The sequence below is a fragment of the Acanthaster planci genome, linkage group LG04, assembly GCF_054643075.1.
Source record: "Acanthaster planci isolate LZ-2023a linkage group LG04, COTS_SCS, whole genome shotgun sequence".
NCBI lineage: Eukaryota > Metazoa > Echinodermata > Asteroidea > Valvatida > Acanthasteridae > Acanthaster > Acanthaster planci.
In genome coordinates, this window is record NC_141780.1 from 23,126,468 (window position 1) to 23,145,385 (window position 18,918).

The 18,918-nt window shown below is 40.2% G+C and overlaps 1 protein-coding gene across 6 annotated transcripts in view; it reads left to right on the forward strand.

Moving 5' to 3' along the window:
• Positions 1-18,918, forward strand: part of LOC110983413 (membrane-associated guanylate kinase, WW and PDZ domain-containing protein 2-like) — a 67,010-nt gene that overhangs the window by 13,186 nt on the left and 34,906 nt on the right. For 4 of the 6 annotated variants that reach the window (XM_022242667.2, XM_087135996.1, XM_087135997.1 and 1 more), the window contains exons 3-6: positions 6,270-6,386; positions 14,001-14,120; positions 16,892-17,237; positions 18,193-18,311. In XM_022242667.2, the coding sequence (XP_022098359.1) occupies positions 6,270-6,386; positions 14,001-14,120; positions 16,892-17,237; positions 18,193-18,311 (702 nt within the window). Of the gene's footprint in view, positions 1-6,269; positions 6,387-14,000; positions 14,121-14,786; positions 14,956-16,891; positions 17,238-18,192; positions 18,312-18,918 lie in introns of those variants that run through there. The other 2 variants (XM_087135995.1, XM_087135998.1) reach the window with 2 other exon arrangements.

Here is an 18,918-nt window from a genome sequence, read left to right on the forward strand (position 1 = left end):
ATCTGTTTAAAGCCTTGTTGCTCATCTTACAAAGGAGACAAATGTACACTTCATTCCTGTAGAATGTGCATTGTTTATGTTACAGTTGTTACCGTACATAATTTTGCTACAGTTTTGTACATGCACGGTTACCGGTATATTGTACAGTAAGTTATGCAGTCACATGCGTCGTGAACTCAAATTAATAAGCTACAAATGTACTGTTGCCAAGTGATATACCGGTAGGCAAAAACATTATTGATTAGTTGCCAAGCCATTCAAGATACATGTAGATGTACCTCACACTTTCAAGCTGAATTGCCACTATTTCGCACTCAGTTTCATATGTGTGGTCCTTTTCAACAACCGAATTCTACCGGTGTATGGGTATCACTCAATTTTATTGTTGAATAATATTAAATGTGTAGAGTATGGAGGTGTAAGCTGCCTCAGTCATGCGTGTGTCAGAGCAGTACATGCATACAGTTAGAGACTCCACAAGGTGGTCTTTCATGAAAACCTACAGTTGCTAGGTCATTCTATTCAACCCATTTGTTTGCTGAAGGCACCTTGCTATTCACCTGTTGACTGATCCCACATTAATACTAAACTCTCTACTGGCTTTGTTGTGCAGTACAAAGTGCATTTAATTTGTGTACATGTACTGGTACATGTACGTTATACCTGTACAGAAGAGATGAGTTCATGCAAGTGTAAACTACAGGAGTTGCACTTCATTGAATTCATTATGAAAATAGCAAATTATGTGAATAACAGCTATCAATATCTGTTGAAATTGATTACTTGAGTGTATCCATGTAGCGTACCGTACATGTGTACCAGTAGAGTTAAATTTACATACATGTACATGTACACCTCATATTGATTTTGCCATGCAGAACATTGACTGGTCTTGACAATTATGCACATTATGCAAATAAATGCACATTGATACGGTACATGTACATGTAGGTAGTTGACATATCGTACATGTACATGTACTCGTACATGTTCATTAGACGATTTTAATTTCTAATTGTGTACAGTACTGATATACTGGTACATGTACATGTACATGTAGATGTGTACTGGTTCATGTGTACACCTACAAATTTACAGTAATAATTATCTAAGGGGCGTAAACTATTCTGTAGTAATACACCTGTAAACATGTATCAAAGCAATCAGCATTTTTCAACGAAAAATGCCATTGCCACATTGGAACCAACCAAGTTACCGGTATCTACATACCGGTACATGTACATGTATATAATGCAGGTAGAAAAAATATTATGTTCAATGTGAGTACAAATGTACATTGGCTCTTGACATGTAAATTTGTATATGTACTTTTTGAAGTTGTTCCTGCAGTAATTACATGTACACTGTGATTCTGTGCTTTATCTAAGGTGTTCTTGACTAGTGGATGGATGAAACAAATGAGTACTGAAATTACTGTACCCCTGAATTGACCCATTAATTTTGGCTGGTGGTCCTTAGGGGACATTGATAAACAAACTGTCACATATTTGCCATACTGTGAATAATTTTGGAAGGACTGAACAGGATTCAAATGACTGGCTCTTACAAATGAAATATTATGCTGCTTTAGCCTTAAGTACACAAACATGCACCATGGAACACTTTGATAACAGATGATTTTTACTGTCATGGTTAACAGTGTAGAAGTACTGTACTACGGTGGCCCTTCACTGGTCTAATTTTACTGTCATGGTTAACAGTGTAGAAGTACTGTACGGTGGCCCTTCACTGGTTAAGATGAGTTCGATGGGAGAAGCTGGTAGGGGTTGTGTTAATTACATGTACATTTTAGGTGCCTGACACACGATAAAAAACTGGTCATACCAGCACATGTACATGTACATGCACCAGTACATGCTCAGCTGGTTCAGCACATCCTGCACACATGTCCTCACATTATACTTGTACAGCACATGTACATGTACACTGTACCGCACCAGTACATGCTCAGCTGGTTCAGCGCATCCTGCACACATGTCCTCACATTATACTTGTACAGCACATGTACATGTACACTGTACCGCACCAGTACATGCTCAGCTGGTTCAGCACATCCTGCACACATGTCCTCACATTATACTTGTACAGCACATGTACATGTACACTGTACCGCACCAGTACATGCTCAGCTGGTTCAGCGCATCCTGCACACATGTCCTCACATTATACTTGTACAGCACATGTACATGTACACTGTACCGCACCAGTACATGCTCAGCTGGTTCAGCGCATCCTGCACACATGTCCTCACATTATACTTGTACAGCACATGTACATGTACACTGTACCGCACCAGTACATGCTCAGCTGGTTCAGCACATCCTGCACACATGTCCTCACATTATACTTGTACAGCACATGTACATGTACACTGTACCGCACCAGTACATGCTCAGCTGGTTCAGCGCATCCTACGCACATGTCCTCACATTATACTTGTACAACACATGTACATGTACACTGTACTGCACCAGTACATGCTCAGCTGGTTCAGCACATCCTGCACACAGTGCACGTGTCCTCACATTATACTTGTACAGCACATGTACCCCGGTATGTCCTCACACTCATGTGTGATCTCTGAATTTTAGTACCGGTAGGCTGCCAGTGTACAGTTTACAAATTTCAGGATACCATACCTGTATGTGTACAACTGTACGTGTACCCAAATGTTCATGCGCTTATACATGGGGCCTTGTGGGGTACTGGAACAATGGGAAGTACCCCACAAGGCCAGTTTTTATCTTGTGGGGGGTACCACAAGAATTTCACAAATGTGATATTTGGAAATAACTCAAAAAAGGGAAAATTTTTGATGGGTAAAAATGTGGCGCAAATTGAAGTGTTTTATAAGGGACATACGGTCGAAATTTCAACCTAGGAAAGTGAATTTGGTTTAAATTGGAGTGATTTGAAATTTTTTGCGTGTTGTGTAGGAAAAACAAAGGAAATACCCCACCAAGTATAGCTGTGTAAGGATGGGTGTAGTAGTGTTTGTCCTAATTGTTGAGGACAAACGCTTGTGGTACATGTGTGTGTAGGCCTACCGGTACAATAATTACCAGGCCAGTTAACATGGCCGGGAAGTTGAGTTGAACATTGAGATTTCAGTGAAGTTGTAGACTTCATTAAATTTCTTGTTCTTTTTATCTGGTTCATGACCACTATATGCCTCCATCCCTTTTTATGGTCTTGAGTCTAGTTACCAGAGTTAAAGCGATCACTGATAGCTGGATTGCAGCATCAGCAAGACTGACAATCTAGCACTGAGTTTACACTTGATTCGGCGAGGAGGATCAGATCCGGCACGGGGGATCAGATCTGGATCAAAAACGTGTGTAAATGCAGCACTGGATCAGATCCTGATCCCGGGATGTGATCCTCCTCTCGGGAAGGATCAGTACTTGACCATTCTCATGCTTTATCCATGTCGCCTTCAGTGACTTTCGTTACCGCTGCATATCGCTGATCCAAAACCTTCCATTTCCCCATTTTTCATTGTTTCATCTGAAACTACGTAAGATAAGACAATGAGACGTATATATACAGCACGCTTGTACACGTAATACTGGCTCACATTTTGCTCCGGTGTGCATAATCAGTGAACTATTCGCATAACCTTTGCCCTGAGGTTGCAGCGCTTCATCGATGCCACGCGGGACTAGGATCCATCGTAAACATGGCACGGATCTGATCCCCTCACTTGATTGCTCTCGCCGGATCTGATCCTCCTTTACAGGATCAAGTGTAAACACGGCGTAGGTACACCAAACCAGCTGGGTAGTTTATGAACTTGTTAAAGGGTACATGTAGCTGCAGTTCTATTTTTTAAAATTTGAACCTCCAAAAAGCACCTTTATCTTAGTTAACCTCATGTCCAAGTTTTGTTTCACCTTTTCAAGGGTTAAAGGGTATTTTGCTTCCTTTTGGATTTCTATGCTAATGAGATTTCCATATTCATTATTAAACTTAAACTGTTATGTCATCTCAGCAAGAGTATCATGTTGTGTAAGTTTGTACCATATATAAAAACTAGAGCGCTGACTTGTGTTCAAAGTGATGCCTGCTGGGTGCATGTACATGTACCAGTACATGTACATGTAGGTGTGTGCACAAACCTACAGAAAACTCAAAATGTTGTATGGCTTTTGTACAGCTATTTGCATACGTCTGTATTCTAAAATGAAAAGTCAGTAAAGCCGAGATGCCAAACAAGCTGAATGTACAACCAGTAAATGGCTTTTTCATTTTGTGTACCGTAGCTCCATGGTCTGTACACAGAATAGCTGCTGAAGTTTTAAGATTTTACTGGCCTCCATTTTTCTTGGGTAATTCATTGTTTTTTAAGTACATAGCAAGCATGCAATCCTTTCTCAGAAACGTTTTCATTGCATTAATATTCCTCAGGTGACATCACAGCAACAGCGCCCTCAGTTGTCCAGGAAAGCATGGGCAATTCTAATGTTTTAAAAATTGCACTTTTCATTGCATTTACATGTAACTGAATAGGGATGGCAAATAATATTCATCCATTGGAGAAGAGTATAAACTTGAAGAACAATGGGGTGTAAGAAAAATTAATTGATGCTACACTTCAAAGTTAAGAGCTAGAGGTACTGGGACCAACGTGGGAATTACAGTTTGGGTACATAGCAGAAGGCTAATTGACTTCCTTTTTTAATGAATTTGGAAGGATGTCAAAAGAAGAATGGAGCTTTCCTGTCCTCAGCTTGAATGAACCATAGTTCAGTAGTTTTAATTTGAACAACTCTGTGGTTGTGGTACAATCCCTTGTGTGTTCACCCAGCAACAATTTCAGATGCCATGAAGTATACATTGTACAATGTACCTGCAGTGAGGGTGGAGCAATAGATGACTCAGCCAGGCATCAGTGTGTGTGTAGGATCAAGTACTGTAATAACACATCACAACCCCCTTGAGTGAGAAATATCCAACTGTTCTGTCATCCTTCCACATCAGATAAACACAGTCATGAATTTACATGTACCTGTTGTCACAAATATACCGGTATGTAATCCACTTCACTTCAAGTAAACAATATAGTATTTTCGAGTAAAGAATTATGCATAGTTGCTATTTTAAACAATATACATGTACATGTATTTACCTGAATGCATAATTTATATGTATTTACAGTGACCGGCAATCTACATGTCGTAAACTTTAGAAATTCAGAGCTGCAAACTGAGTTGCAAATGATCTGTGCATTCAAAGAAAAGGAGACATTTTAAAATTCTTTTTCTAGTGTTGATTACAAAGCTATTGTATGTTGTCACAGTAATCATTTAGGTTAACATTGACAAATGTTATTGCAGAATTTCATCTCAACAGTTCATACATGTAGTCTAGTAGAAAATATTGTACAGAACATCAAAGGTGACTGAAAGGCTAGGCAGGATTTTAAAAATGCAGCAAATACAGACAACCATATGCAAACATACTCTTGTTCTTCAGCTTATAAATGCACCTGCATCTTTAATTGTTGAAGCCATTTATTTTAGTGACAGTGTCCCCTCATTCAGTAATGGGGAATACAGCTGTACCTGACAGGTGTATTGATTTTAGCATAATGCGTGCCCATCTGCATTGTGCAGACTACATGTACATGTACAGGTTGAGATATTGCTACTTGGCTGTACCTGCTGATCATTGATCATATATAAACATGCACATGTACTAGTACACATGAACAATCATAATTACTAAGATCTCAGTCATGGTACATATTCTGTACAGATACATTTTCTGTGCACTATACGGTTAAATGTGTGACACTTATACAGGACGTATGCGATATGTTTGTCACTGTGACTATTGTTTTGAGGAGTGTCAGCCAATTTTGTTGCTGCATTATACAGATGTAAATAAACATGCAAATGAATTCTTTTGCCTTTTCACTATTTTCAAGGTGTAGAATATACATGTACCCATAAGCCTGTAAATGGGACTCTGCGAAATATGAACTTTTTCGTTTAAAAATGTTCTGAAGTCAAACTACCTGTTTGAAGAACTGTTTTTATCCGCATTCAGTTTGCATGTACTCCGTGAAGAACTGTGAAACACTTCTTAATTTATTTTATTTATGATTTAAATTTCTTGTACAGTGTATGTACTGTATTCTCATTTATTCATTCTCCATCATTCTGTGTGAGTTCCAGTGTTTCCTTGTACATGTACTTGGATATTTTGTTGTAATTTGTTCACTCGTATCTCTCTACACTCAACAGGTCAAACACTGAATAAAGACCTACGCCGATATCTCAACATGCGTTTTCAGAAGGGTTCGGTGGACCATGACTTACAACAAACCATCCGTGAAAATCTCTACGTTCGTACTGTGCCTTGTAAGTACATATATCCTACTGGTACCTGTAGTGTCTCACAGCCTTCCCCCATACATGTACCTGTACATACATGCACCTGTACTCTGTACCATAACATTTATGAATGATTGCATCTGAGCACTGATGAAATCCAAAAGCAATAAACTTCCAAATACCTAGTAATATTCAAAGGGTATCTACATGTATGGCTGACAAGCAATGTTTCTCATCAGATACAAGTTTCCATAAACATCCACACACTTGCACTGACTTTAGTGATAAGTACCTAGACTACATGTATGCACCAGTATAGAAACCTTTCAAGGGATGCCAAGTCTCATTTAAAATGAAGGTGGTGGGATTACATGTACCTTCTTCAGTCAAAAAACTTCCAAAACCTGCTGGTGGGTTTATTAAAGTTTTGCAAAGTTATCAAGTGATCTGAGCAATTTCAATTATTCCAATACAATTATTTGTCATTTAAAATGAATCTTTTAAATGGTCGAATCAATATCTTTTATTTATCTTACAATACATGTACATGTACAATTCATGGTATGGTTGAACAGAGAAAGTGAAATCCTCCCCCCATACATATACAGTACATGCCCCTGTGCATTCATGGGCACTGTTTGCTACTATGGTTTACTTTAGGTGATGTAGCAATGTGTATTAGAGCATTAATTTGTTTTGAAACTTCTGGGAAAGATTCAAAGAGGAACAGATCTCAAGGCATTGAGTAGATTTCACTCATGCATAAACTTGGCATTCAGCTTCCTGCACTAACACACAATTCACATGTGAATGATAAAACTCTATTATTTGACGTTCTATTTTCATTTAAACAAGAAATGAGAAGAAGTCACTTGCTAGAAAGCCCATGTAAAAGGCTTTAGAAAAACAGAAATTGGTGGATAACATTGTCAGTGTTATTTTGGCTGAATGCATTGCGCACACTACTTGTACACGTACTGTACATGTACAATCACCTTTCATCATATTTCAAACACCAAAAACGGCATCCCAAAGAGGGGGCCATGGCCTCTGCTGAGACACCCCTGGATCTACCAATGTTTCCAACTGATAAACAAGCTAGGTATCATGAATGGTCACTTGTAAATAACATGTTGTTGACAGTATATCTCTGTTAAATGCTGCATTGCCTTAGCCAAACAACATTGCCAATAACTTACTTTTGGTTTCAATGATTGGAAGTACATGTACATGTACAATGTAAATGTGCAGTATGTCAGTGTACCATTTGCAGTGATTACATCATTACATAGCAAACAGGAAAGAAATGGCAATGTTGGAGTCATAAATCTGTCTTGTTTAAATGAGTCTATAGGGAGCAATGACAGACACATTCCAACCAGTTGATTCACTAGCACCACAAGGCTGGTGTTTGTCTCTAGATACCCAAGGGGGAGGGGTCTTCCACACCAGACTGTGTGTTAGGCTGCCTCCTTCATCAAGATATTGCCATGGTAACCCCAAGTGACCTGTAAATGAGTGGGAGGTCAAGTGAGAAGGCCCTTGACCTGACCTGCTTTGTAAGACATACATGTACATGTGTACATGCACATTGTTCATGAATTCAGGCTGCACATGTAAGTTGTATCAGTCCATCAGACTCACTGCACCAGATGTGGATGTGTGGTACAGGTAATATCGGCAGTGGTTTGTTATGATTGGGAGCAGTCTGTCTCCCACATCACTCTCAATTTATTTCGGTGATGTGTCAACAAGAGTGTTTGAATTAGTTACCATGGTGATGTACTACACGTACATCTTTCGCTGTCCCAGTTGATACCAGCCTGTAAAATTACTGTGCATTTACAAAGATAGATTCTGAAAACAATCTTTCTTCAGATCAAGCTGCTGAAAGGTTTTGGTCTGCCTTCACATGTACGACACAAAAATGGTAGCATTTGCAACAAGTTAAATTGAAAGTTATTTTATAATGTGCATACATGTTCATCATACAATGTATATATACACATGTACATGTACAGGAAATGTCAATCAGTAAATGGACATGTACAATTACCCATGTAGCTGTATGCAAAATTTGAAATGGGCTAAATGTATCTCACAACATCCAAGAGCTACGTGCTTTGGTGCTCCAATCAACAAATTCAAGAGGCAGATACCAGTTCATGTACTGGTATTGTTGAAAAGCTGTTGTTGGGTACTAACTACAGGTAAAAAGGGGGATCACTCTCAGGGCAGTTTCATAAAGAATTGCCTGACCTTTTATAAAAGCCACCTTTCCTTAAGCTTGAATTTTCCTGTGCGATATTGTAAAGAATCAGTTGACCTGATCAAATGACCTTTTGGATTGACTGAGCCATCATTCCAGGTAGTCAGACTTTTCAAAGCTTCACATAGCATTAGCAATTAAACTTCTTATTGTTACCAGTAAAAACGTCTTTTTGTGTCAAGAAATTGATATCAGAGACCACGCATTAACATGATTTACTTCCACTCCATGGTGTAGTTGATACCAAGCAGCCTGAAGAATTAACTTTTCCATCTCTGAATTTACATGTATTCTTTAGGAATCACCAACAAACTCCTCTTCAAATAAACATTTTGACCACTTTAGTTTTATGCACAAACTGTGGAACAGTTGCAGTACTGGAGTCGTACCAGTAACATGTACAAGTACAAAATACACACTGTTCAGTTACAATGGATGCATTTGTACTGTACGCATATACTAAAATTTTCAAGAAAAGTCGAAGTTTCAAGAGAGCCTGTACATGTACTGTACCATTATGTCCTGGCCATGGACTAACAAGTTATAACATGAAAATAGACAGGCATTGGTACAGATTGTAGATTAGTATTATGTCAGTTTGTATGGTACGTTTGTAGTTTGTGTTATGTACAGGAAAACTGTGACAAGAAACAGGTGTTCTACCAGGTACCGGTACATGCATACTGTGAATTTGGAGCTTTAGTTACCGGTTATAATAATAAACAGTTCTTATAAAGCGCATAATGCTACCGGTATAAAGTCCATACATGCTACCCCCCGTATATTTTCATGATCTCTGCACATTGGGTTCATGAAAACAACTGAAACCATCTGACCTCCCTGGGGAGTACATGTATATGTACATGTATACTAGCCTGATGCTGCCATATCAGTCACAAACGGCTAAACATAACCATATCTGCCCTCATAGATATCCATTCACTCTTGAGTGGAGAGGGGCACATGTGCGTAAAGTGACCTGCCCAAGATCACAACATGCTGCCATCAACTGGATGTGGTCCCCCGACCCTGTTCGACAAACCCTAACCACTCCGCTTCTTGCCTCCGCTTTATTGCCTTGTACATGTACCTGTAGGTAATGTACTGGTACATTGTGTTTATGTTTGCTGCAGTATTCTTAACCAACTAAAAGGATACTCATAAATACCTGGGATAGTTTTTCTATTCCTATTGGTTGAAATGTGTCTCATGACTGTGTATTAACATTTGATAATGCCTACCGAGAAGTGATAATGCCCGCTGCGTAAATCACGCACTGGCACATGGGGGATATACATGTAAGATAGTTTAGTCGGGTCTGATTGGTCAGGAGTCTGTATGCATACCAGTGTTGTATCCGAGACCTTGATGTCCAAGACTGAGACCGAGACCAAGGCATACGAGACCCAAACCGAGACCTACATGTACTCTTTCAAGACCAAGACCAGGACTTTGAGACCACACACACAAATACATGGACAGGTCAAATATTTGTTAAAGAATGTCTCAATTCTTTTATCAGTGATACTGCTCTACTTTTACATTTTCAACCTGAGTGTCCCAAATGATATGATGTGAACATTAAAACAAATATCCTTCGACTGTTTTTTGTAAGCAAAATATTGAAAAACAAATATTTTAAGAAAAGATGTACCGTAATGAAACTACTAAAACAACTTGCACCACATACAAGATGGAATGAAAGCACTTTCACATGTGCACACAATTCATAGCATGCGCACACACACAGACTGGTTCCTGTCCCGGCCCTACGTTCAGCAGGAGACCAGTCTAGTGCGCGAATTGCGCTACTCACAACCTGATCTCCATGGTGTCAAGCAGCATGGCTACTCTGGATTGGAATAAAGTAACAACTTGGGACAAGTTGCATCATGCTGCATTGACTAGTCTTCACTCCAGCATCGATTTCATTGTTTCTTGCAAAAAATCTGAACATTGCTGTGTTGTATTTATATCAATGGTTAAAGATTTGATTTGAGCAGAGGCAATTTGCCTTTTGCAACTGCGTGCGTGGTAGCGAGATGTGCATTTTGTTATGGTCTCGACTGGTCTCGAGGGGGAGACCTGAGGCTATGGCATCCGAGACCAAGACCGAGACCGGCACTTTCAAGACCGAGACCGGCCCTCCCGAGACCGAGACTTTGACAAGGCGAGACCGAGACTGCAAAAAAAGGTCTCGAGACAGTCTCGAGACCTACAACACTGGTGCATACAATATGCCACGCGTGCACCATGTTCATTGAAGGGATTCTAGTGGACAACTTTAAAATTGAATATACCATAAAACGGATGGGAGTTTTCGGGAAAATGAAAGTAAAGTTTTAGAACAAAATCTTTGGAAATCCATCACATGTTAACTTCTTTTGACTCTCTGAATCAAACAGTATTTATGAATGGGAGATTAATATGTGCTTGGCAGGAGAACAAATGCTGATAATGCCCTCGCCTGCTAGTTGCATCCATTTGCCTGGGCCAGTCTTAAACAACGCACGTTTAGTTGTATCCATTTGCCTGGGCCAGTCTTAAACAACGCACGTTTAGTTGCATCCATTTGCCTGGGCCAGTCTTAAACAATGCACGTTTAGTTGTATCCATTTGCCTGGGCCAGTCTTAAACAATGCACGTTTAGTTGCATCCATTTGCCTGGGCCAGTCTTAAACAATGCACGTTTAGTTGCATCCATTTGCCTGGGCCAGTCTTAAACAACACACGTTTAGTTGTATCCATTTGCCTGGGCCAGTCTTAAACAATGCACGTTTAGTTGCATCCATTTGCCTGGGCCAGTCTTAAACAACACACGTTTAGTTGCATCCATTTGCCTGGGCCAGTCTTAAACAATGCACGTTTAGTTGCATCCATTTGCCTGGGCCAGTCTTAAACAACACACGTTTAGTTGCATCCATTTGCCTGGGCCAGTCTTAAACAACGCACGTTTAGTTGTATCCATTTGCCTGGGCCAGTCTTAAACAATGCACGTTTAGTTGCATCCATTTGCCTGGGCCAGTCTTAAACAATGCACGTTTAGTTGCATCCATTTGCCTGGGCCAGTCTTAAACAACACACGTTTAGTTGTATCCATTTGCCTGGGCCAGTCTTAAACAACGCACGTTTAGTTGTATCCATTTGCCTGGGCCAGTCTTAAACAATGCACGTTTAGTTGCATCCATTTGCCTGGGCCAGTCTTAAACAACACACGTTTAGTTGCATCCATTTGCCTGGGCCATTCTTAAACAAGGCACGTTTAGTTGTATCCATTTGCCTGGGCCAGTCTTAAACAACGCACGTTTAGTTGCATCCATTTGCCTGGGCCAGTCTTAAACAAGGCACGTTTAGTTGTATCCATTTGCCTGGGCCAGTCTTAAACAACACACGTTTAGTTGCATCCATTTGCCTGGGCCAGTCTTAAACAAGGCACGTTTAGTTGTATCCATTTGCCTGGGCCAGTCTTAAACAACGCACGTTTAGTTGCATCCATTTGCCTGGGCCATTCTTAAACAACGCACGTTTAGTTGTATCCATTTGCCTGGGCCAGTCTTAAACAATGCACGTTTAGTTGTATCCATTTGCCTGGGCCAGTCTTAAACAATGCACGTTTAGTTGCATCCATTTGCCTGGGCCATTCTTAAACAACGCACATTTAGTTGTATCCATTTGCCTGGGCCAGTCTTAAACAACACACGTTTAGTTGTATCCATTTGCCTGGGCCAGTCTTAAACAATGCAAGTTTAGTTGTATCCATTTGCCTGGGCCAGTCTTAAACAACACACGTTTAGTTGTATCCATTTGCCTGGGCCAGTCTTAAACAACGCACGTTTAGTTGCATCCATTTGCCTGGGCCATTCTTAAACAACGCACGTTTAGTTGTATCCATTTGCCTGGGCCAGTCTTAAACAATGCACGTTTAGTTGTATCCATTTGCCTGGGCCAGTCTTAAACAATGCACGTTTAGTTGCATCCATTTGCCTGGGCCATTCTTAAACAACGCACGTTTAGTTGTATCCATTTGCCTGGGCCATTCTTAAACAACGCACATTTAGTTGTATCCATTTGCCTGGGCCAGTCTTAAACAACGCACATTTAGTTGTATCCATTTGCCTGGGCCAGTCTTAAACAACGCACGTTTAATTGCATCCATTTGCCTGGGCCAGTCTTAAACAACGCACGTTTAAGTCTTGCCAAGCACATATTTATTCCCTTATTAAAAATTGCTCTGTTAAAAGAATGATACACGTACACTCTTATACAGGTACATGTACATGTATGTAGTCTTAAATTGTGCTCTTCAATTTGGCTCCAGTTCTGATACACTTGTCAGTGCCTGTCAATAATAACCCATGAGACATGACCAGCAATGTGGGTATGTCACTGGTGTTTAGATGCTCCCTAGTGAACGCTTACTGTAGCTTCAGAAATGATTCCATTCCTGCTGTCTTTGAGTAGTAAACCGAAGCTTTATGTATACGGTATGTACATACCGGTATGCCCACACCTCTCAATATTATGCATTGCATTCGTGATATTGAACATTTCTCAGTTCTTAAAATAGATTGGGGTTCTTATCATCATGTCTTGATATAAAGCAGTTGTGAAATCTATCAATTTTTTTCTGAAATAACAAACACATGTTCACATGTACATGTACAGTAGTTGAACAGCTACATGCTATTCTTTTGATCTTTCTTTTTATGACAGAATCATGTACCATTGGGGGAAAGATTTTTCACTTTGTTATCACTTTTATTTATGACAATAGTGGCAGTACTATAAACCTTAAAAGAAGTACATTTATACATGTCATTTTAAAGTATGAAGCCTCATACATGTACATGTAGATCCTTTGAGTCTCAGTGTTATCTTTGTAGTTACAACATGCAGTACAAAGGTTTGATGTAATCCAAAAAGTTGTGATGTCAGATTGTAGAATGACATTTGAGAATCATTCTTGCTTATCCTGTAAATGTATACCTCATCCCATATTTGCAGGTACAGTACATGTACAGCTGTTGTACACACTGCCGCAGGTGTGCTTAGTTTAGATCAGGGGCCGATTTCATAGAGCTGCTTAAGCACGAAATTTGCTTAAGCATGAAAAAACCTTACTTAAAAAACAAAGGTTACCAGCTCAAACTCTGTCTGATTGTCATGCTAACCTTAATGCCATTCCAAAACAATACAGATCACATGGAGTTTGGGCTAGTTACCTGATTTATCAAGCAAGGTTTTTTTGTGCTTAAGCAGCTCTATGAAATTGGCCCCTCAGGTCAACATCCTCACTTCAAATAACATATTGTGTTTCACCACAGGCCAAAAACATATTGTATGTGATTTGGCATTTGATTTTTTCAATACAGGTACAACAAGAGCTCCCCGAGAAGGAGAAGTAGATGGAGTAGACTATAAATTCCTCTCTGTGGATGAGTTTATGGCTCTGGAGAAGAGTGGACATCTTTTAGAAAGCGGTGTGTTTGATGGTAAGGAAAACAATTGAATAGAAAGTGCAGTTACAATGCCAATAACTGAGCCAGATTCTTCTCAAAGACATTGTTATCTTTCAGTTTCAGCAGTTTTAATTCACTTTACAGATCTCAGTTCAAGGTTGTTGACTTACATGTATTTCTTGGCCAGCATTTATTGAGAAAAGAAATACGTGTATCTTTACAATGGAGTTTACATTTGTAGAAGTTTCAATTTTTTAATGTACCGGTACATACATGTATAGTATGGGAAAAGTATCCATGCGCTGTGCTGTAATGTAATTTGAAATATTCTGGTAGTCATGAGTAATCTTGGTATTTATGTTACCATCCTGTAAGCTCTGTCAGTTACTATTTGAATCTGGAGGGTGATATAAATCCAGTGGAATTCTGTCTGTCAGCTCTCCTAACATGGCCTTGTAGACAGCATGGTGGCTGCGGTTGTTGTGAGATGCTTTGATCTTGAGCTAGAGAACCTCCTGGGGTGACTGCTGTGTACTCCAAGCAAAGGGCACTGCTGGTGTTCTCGCCTTCCTTTGTGTGAATTGTCAGACTTGTGCCACTTGTTTTCAGCAATGGTAGCCATATGCTGAACGGTATCTAAACTTGGAAAAGATCTCCAATTGTGGAAGAAATCTGTCAACACTGTCTGCCAGTCATTTGTGCTCTCTTCAGTGTCAGGCTGTGGACTGTAGACTATATAGCTCTAATGTTTGGTGGTGTTTACCCTTGTCAGTCTTTGAGGTCAGCATAACTGTTATCCATCTACACCATTTAGCTTACTTTGTTGCCATCATGATAGCCACTGATATTCAGCATTTATTTGTAAAAGGTAAGTCATCCGGACCAAATTTAAGGTTTTCTTCAGTGTTGTTGATAAATTCAAATTTCAAAATGTGAGTTCCAGTGGGTTTTATCTTTTCACATGTCACTGAAGTCCTTTTTTGAAGATGCCTTTGTTGAAATTCTACTTGGGCATATTTATTTGCTGAATCAGCGTTTCCGTTCACTGAGTTTTATGATCTGCTGGCCATGACTTTATCTACATACATGTACATAAATTAAAACCAAATACAAGATACATGTACATGTAACTCCACCACAAGGCATAGCAGATAGGCCTACCAAATTGAGCCATGATATAGTACATGTATGTCTGTGCATGTAGGTCTACTGTCAAGGCCGGTTTTGTTATTTAAAAATTTACCGTCTAGCTGACATATCTATCAGTAAGTCTACCGTATGTACTAGTAGGCCTCCCATACCTGGTTAGCTAGTGTCAGTATGGGAAGGGGAACAAGACACCATGGAACTAGATTTGTGTTGTTCTGGTACATGATCAAATTATTACTACATGTATCTTAAAAGTAGTGGTGTAGACTGCTGAGGGAATTAATTATTAATGGCATTGGTAAGAGCATGAAGTAGTCAAGGAGAGTTTGGAGCAAAGACACTGGTACTCGATTACCCTTAGACATTGTGTCCCAAATAGAATCCCACCTGTGCTGTGGTCACTCCACTTCAGAATCATTCAGGTGACACCCAAGTGGTGGATTAGTTTTTAGTTTCCTTTAATATTGACCCTTGGAAATAAATGATTCTTTAGAGTCAAAAGTATTACCAACAGCAAAGAATATTCACATGTTCAGTATTGTAAATTAGGTATGATACGTGTACATTTCTGGACATTCCTAACACCATAAGGCACTGGTATGTATGTAGACTCACTCAGGTTTATGTATTTGCTTTGTCTATCTATTGTCCATTTTGCTAACTGAGAATGCTATGGTACATGCATGTCATACTGTTTGTGGAAACTGTGAAATGTTGTGAAGTGCAGATCCGTGTACTTGTTCCATTAATAGACATTGATTACTGCCAAGGACATGTTGAAATTTTCCTTGAGCTCTTGAATACATGTACTTGAGAGGATGGATGGAATCATGGATTTAATTGCTCCTTTTATAATGATCAGGAAATGACCCTGCTGGTATTGTGTTACTAAGCCCTCTGGCAGGAGAGGGATGTTAGGCTTTTGAGTTTAATGACCAATATGGTAATTATAGTGGAACGTCGCTATACCGAACACCACTATACCAAACATCATCCTTGGCTCCAATATTTTGTGCACAAAACCTACTGAAGATTATGCAGTTGCAAATCAACCAAAATTCGCCATAGCATACATCACAGATCGATCCTGAGCGGTAGCTTCTGACTTTTAGGATAAACTAAATATCAATTTTGTAACTCAAGATTTAAAAAAAAGCAAAAATAATTAATAGATACATTTCTAGACACCTCAAACATGAATAAAATGGCAAAACATCACAAAAACAACGAATCATAGTATCACAAGAGGGTGCACTTCAGTTAGACAAGAGAGGGTGCTATTTAACATACATGTAGCAACGGAACGTTCGGCAGTTAATTTCGCTATACCGAATGACCTCTTTTGTACCGAACATTTCACGTGGACCCCATTGTGTTCATTATAGCAGTGTTCCACTGTACATCCTAGGCAGGTGGGTAAAAGATATCTGGCTGATGGCAAGGTGATCAGATTTTCTTCTTTGTTGTCATGTATTGTCCTCTATTTTGGAATATGCAGTGCTTTAAATGTTGGCAACCCCTGAGTAATATTTTTGATATTTTACAATGAATCATCACGTGCTGATGTAATAAGTTCAGATCTACCGGTACATGTACCAGTGAATCATCAGCTTTTTAAGTTAAAGTTTTGATGATTTATTGTCTTGGTCTTGCAGGCAACCATTATGGTACCCCCAAACCACCTGCCAAGCCACCCCCAGCCCAATCCCCTACGTCATCTTCCTCTCCACCACCCCCAGTTCAGCATCCCCAGCAGAATAACTCCTCCAGCACCAGTCCAAAGAGGTCAGCCGTCCACCGGCCTGGCGCCAAGCCCTCGGCACCTGGTAAACGCCAGAGGAATAAGTCCACGATAGAAGCCACCACACTGAACTCTGACCCTCTGGATGAGGAGGAACAGAGGCGGAGAGAAGAAATTCAGAGGGCGGAAGAAGAATTAGGAGACTTACCACTGAATTGGGAGATTGCTTTCACTGATCAAGGAGACATGTATTTCATCAAGTAAGCATGCGCTTGTAAGGAAAAAAGAGGGTATGCCACCCCTGAATCATTGGGCTGGGGACAGCACTGATTCAAGCACCCCTGGAATCTATCAGCTACATGTAAATGTAACTTAATCCCGGTGCAAATCCATCCTTCGAAATAGTTGTTCGCGGTACATGCTGCTACGTCTGACTTGAACCAGCCAGCTGACACTGGCAAGCTCGCTGGTTGAGTGGTTAAGACCTCTGCACCAGTAAGCAGGAGTCCCACCCGAGTACGCTTGTGGTTTTTTTCACAAGCCTTTTGGGGGAAAACACTGAGTATACAGTGTAGTAATACATGTCGGGCAGGGCAAAAATCCAAAATTAATCCCCCATCAACCCTAACCATCCTCAATCCTTCAAAATCTTCCGGGTGGTTTTGGAGGATTTGGAGGATTTTAGACCTTGTGTTTATGTTTAGCCATGCATAAATTCATGCCCACATTATATGAGAAATCCTCCACACTGCTCCAGGGTACCATTCACACTGCCTCCACATGAGAGGAATTGCCAGAGGATTTTGAAGGACTGAGGCTGTATCCAATTTTTTCATGGGGCAGTTGCTAGCCAAAAGGGCCTAGGCGGTTAGGGCTAATCTGGTCACAACAGTGCCTAAGTAAAACCTTTGACTTGGATTCTTGTTTCCGTAGCATTTACTAGAATTGAATAGTTCTGTTTGCTGTGGAAAACCTGCCATTCCCAGGCAGACTCATTGGCACCAACTGTACTTGCTTAAGGACTTGTTCTTGCAGAACCATTGCTTGATACAGTTGAAGCAAGGGACAGTATTTTCAATACCAAACTACCAGTATAGTAAACAAGATCACAATGCACAAGATAAAATGTTTTAAAATGTGCATGTTGGAGAATCCGTACTATTGATTAATGGAATTAAGTTTCGATTCTCTTTTGTTCCATTTTCAACTTTACAGTCATGTGACTGAGACTACCCAATGGCTGGATCCCAGGCTAGAGCATAAACCAATCAAAGACTTATTGGATTGTGATGACGACGGTGAGCACATTCCTCATGCTAACTCTGACAACCAGGGTTTGTATTTTGTTGAGTATTACTTTGGCCTGTGCATGCTGTCATTTTCACCCAGTGTGTATCTGCAAGCACCGTCTACTAACTATTCATATAGCATGTGGCACATAAGTTACATTTTGGAGGCTTCTGTTGGCAGAGAAAATTTGTTTCCTGTGGGGGGGCTGTTCTTACTGGTCAGAGTTCAACGTAGTTGCCAATAGGTCAACTCGATAAATCAGAGGCCAACTGCTCTGGACAGAGGCCATCTGCGTGGATCAGAGGCCAACTCCTCAGGAAAGAGGCCATCTGAGTAGATCAGAGGCCAGCTCCTCAGGCCAGAGGTCAACTCAGTAGACCAAAGGTCAAATGTACAGACCAGAGGCCAAATCCACACGCCAGAGGCCAACTCTGTAGACCACAGGCCTAATGTTTAATTCAGAAGTAAACTTATTAGGCCAGATGCTTACTCATTAAGAATCCACCTCAAAGTCAAGAACACTTTCTGGCCACAAGCCTCACTAGCCAGCGTAACACTGTCATACTGCAGTGTAGCTGGTGCTTGACATGTAGAAGCCAATTTGGCATGCAGACAACAAGCTACGTATAACTCATGAGCAAGGAATCTACT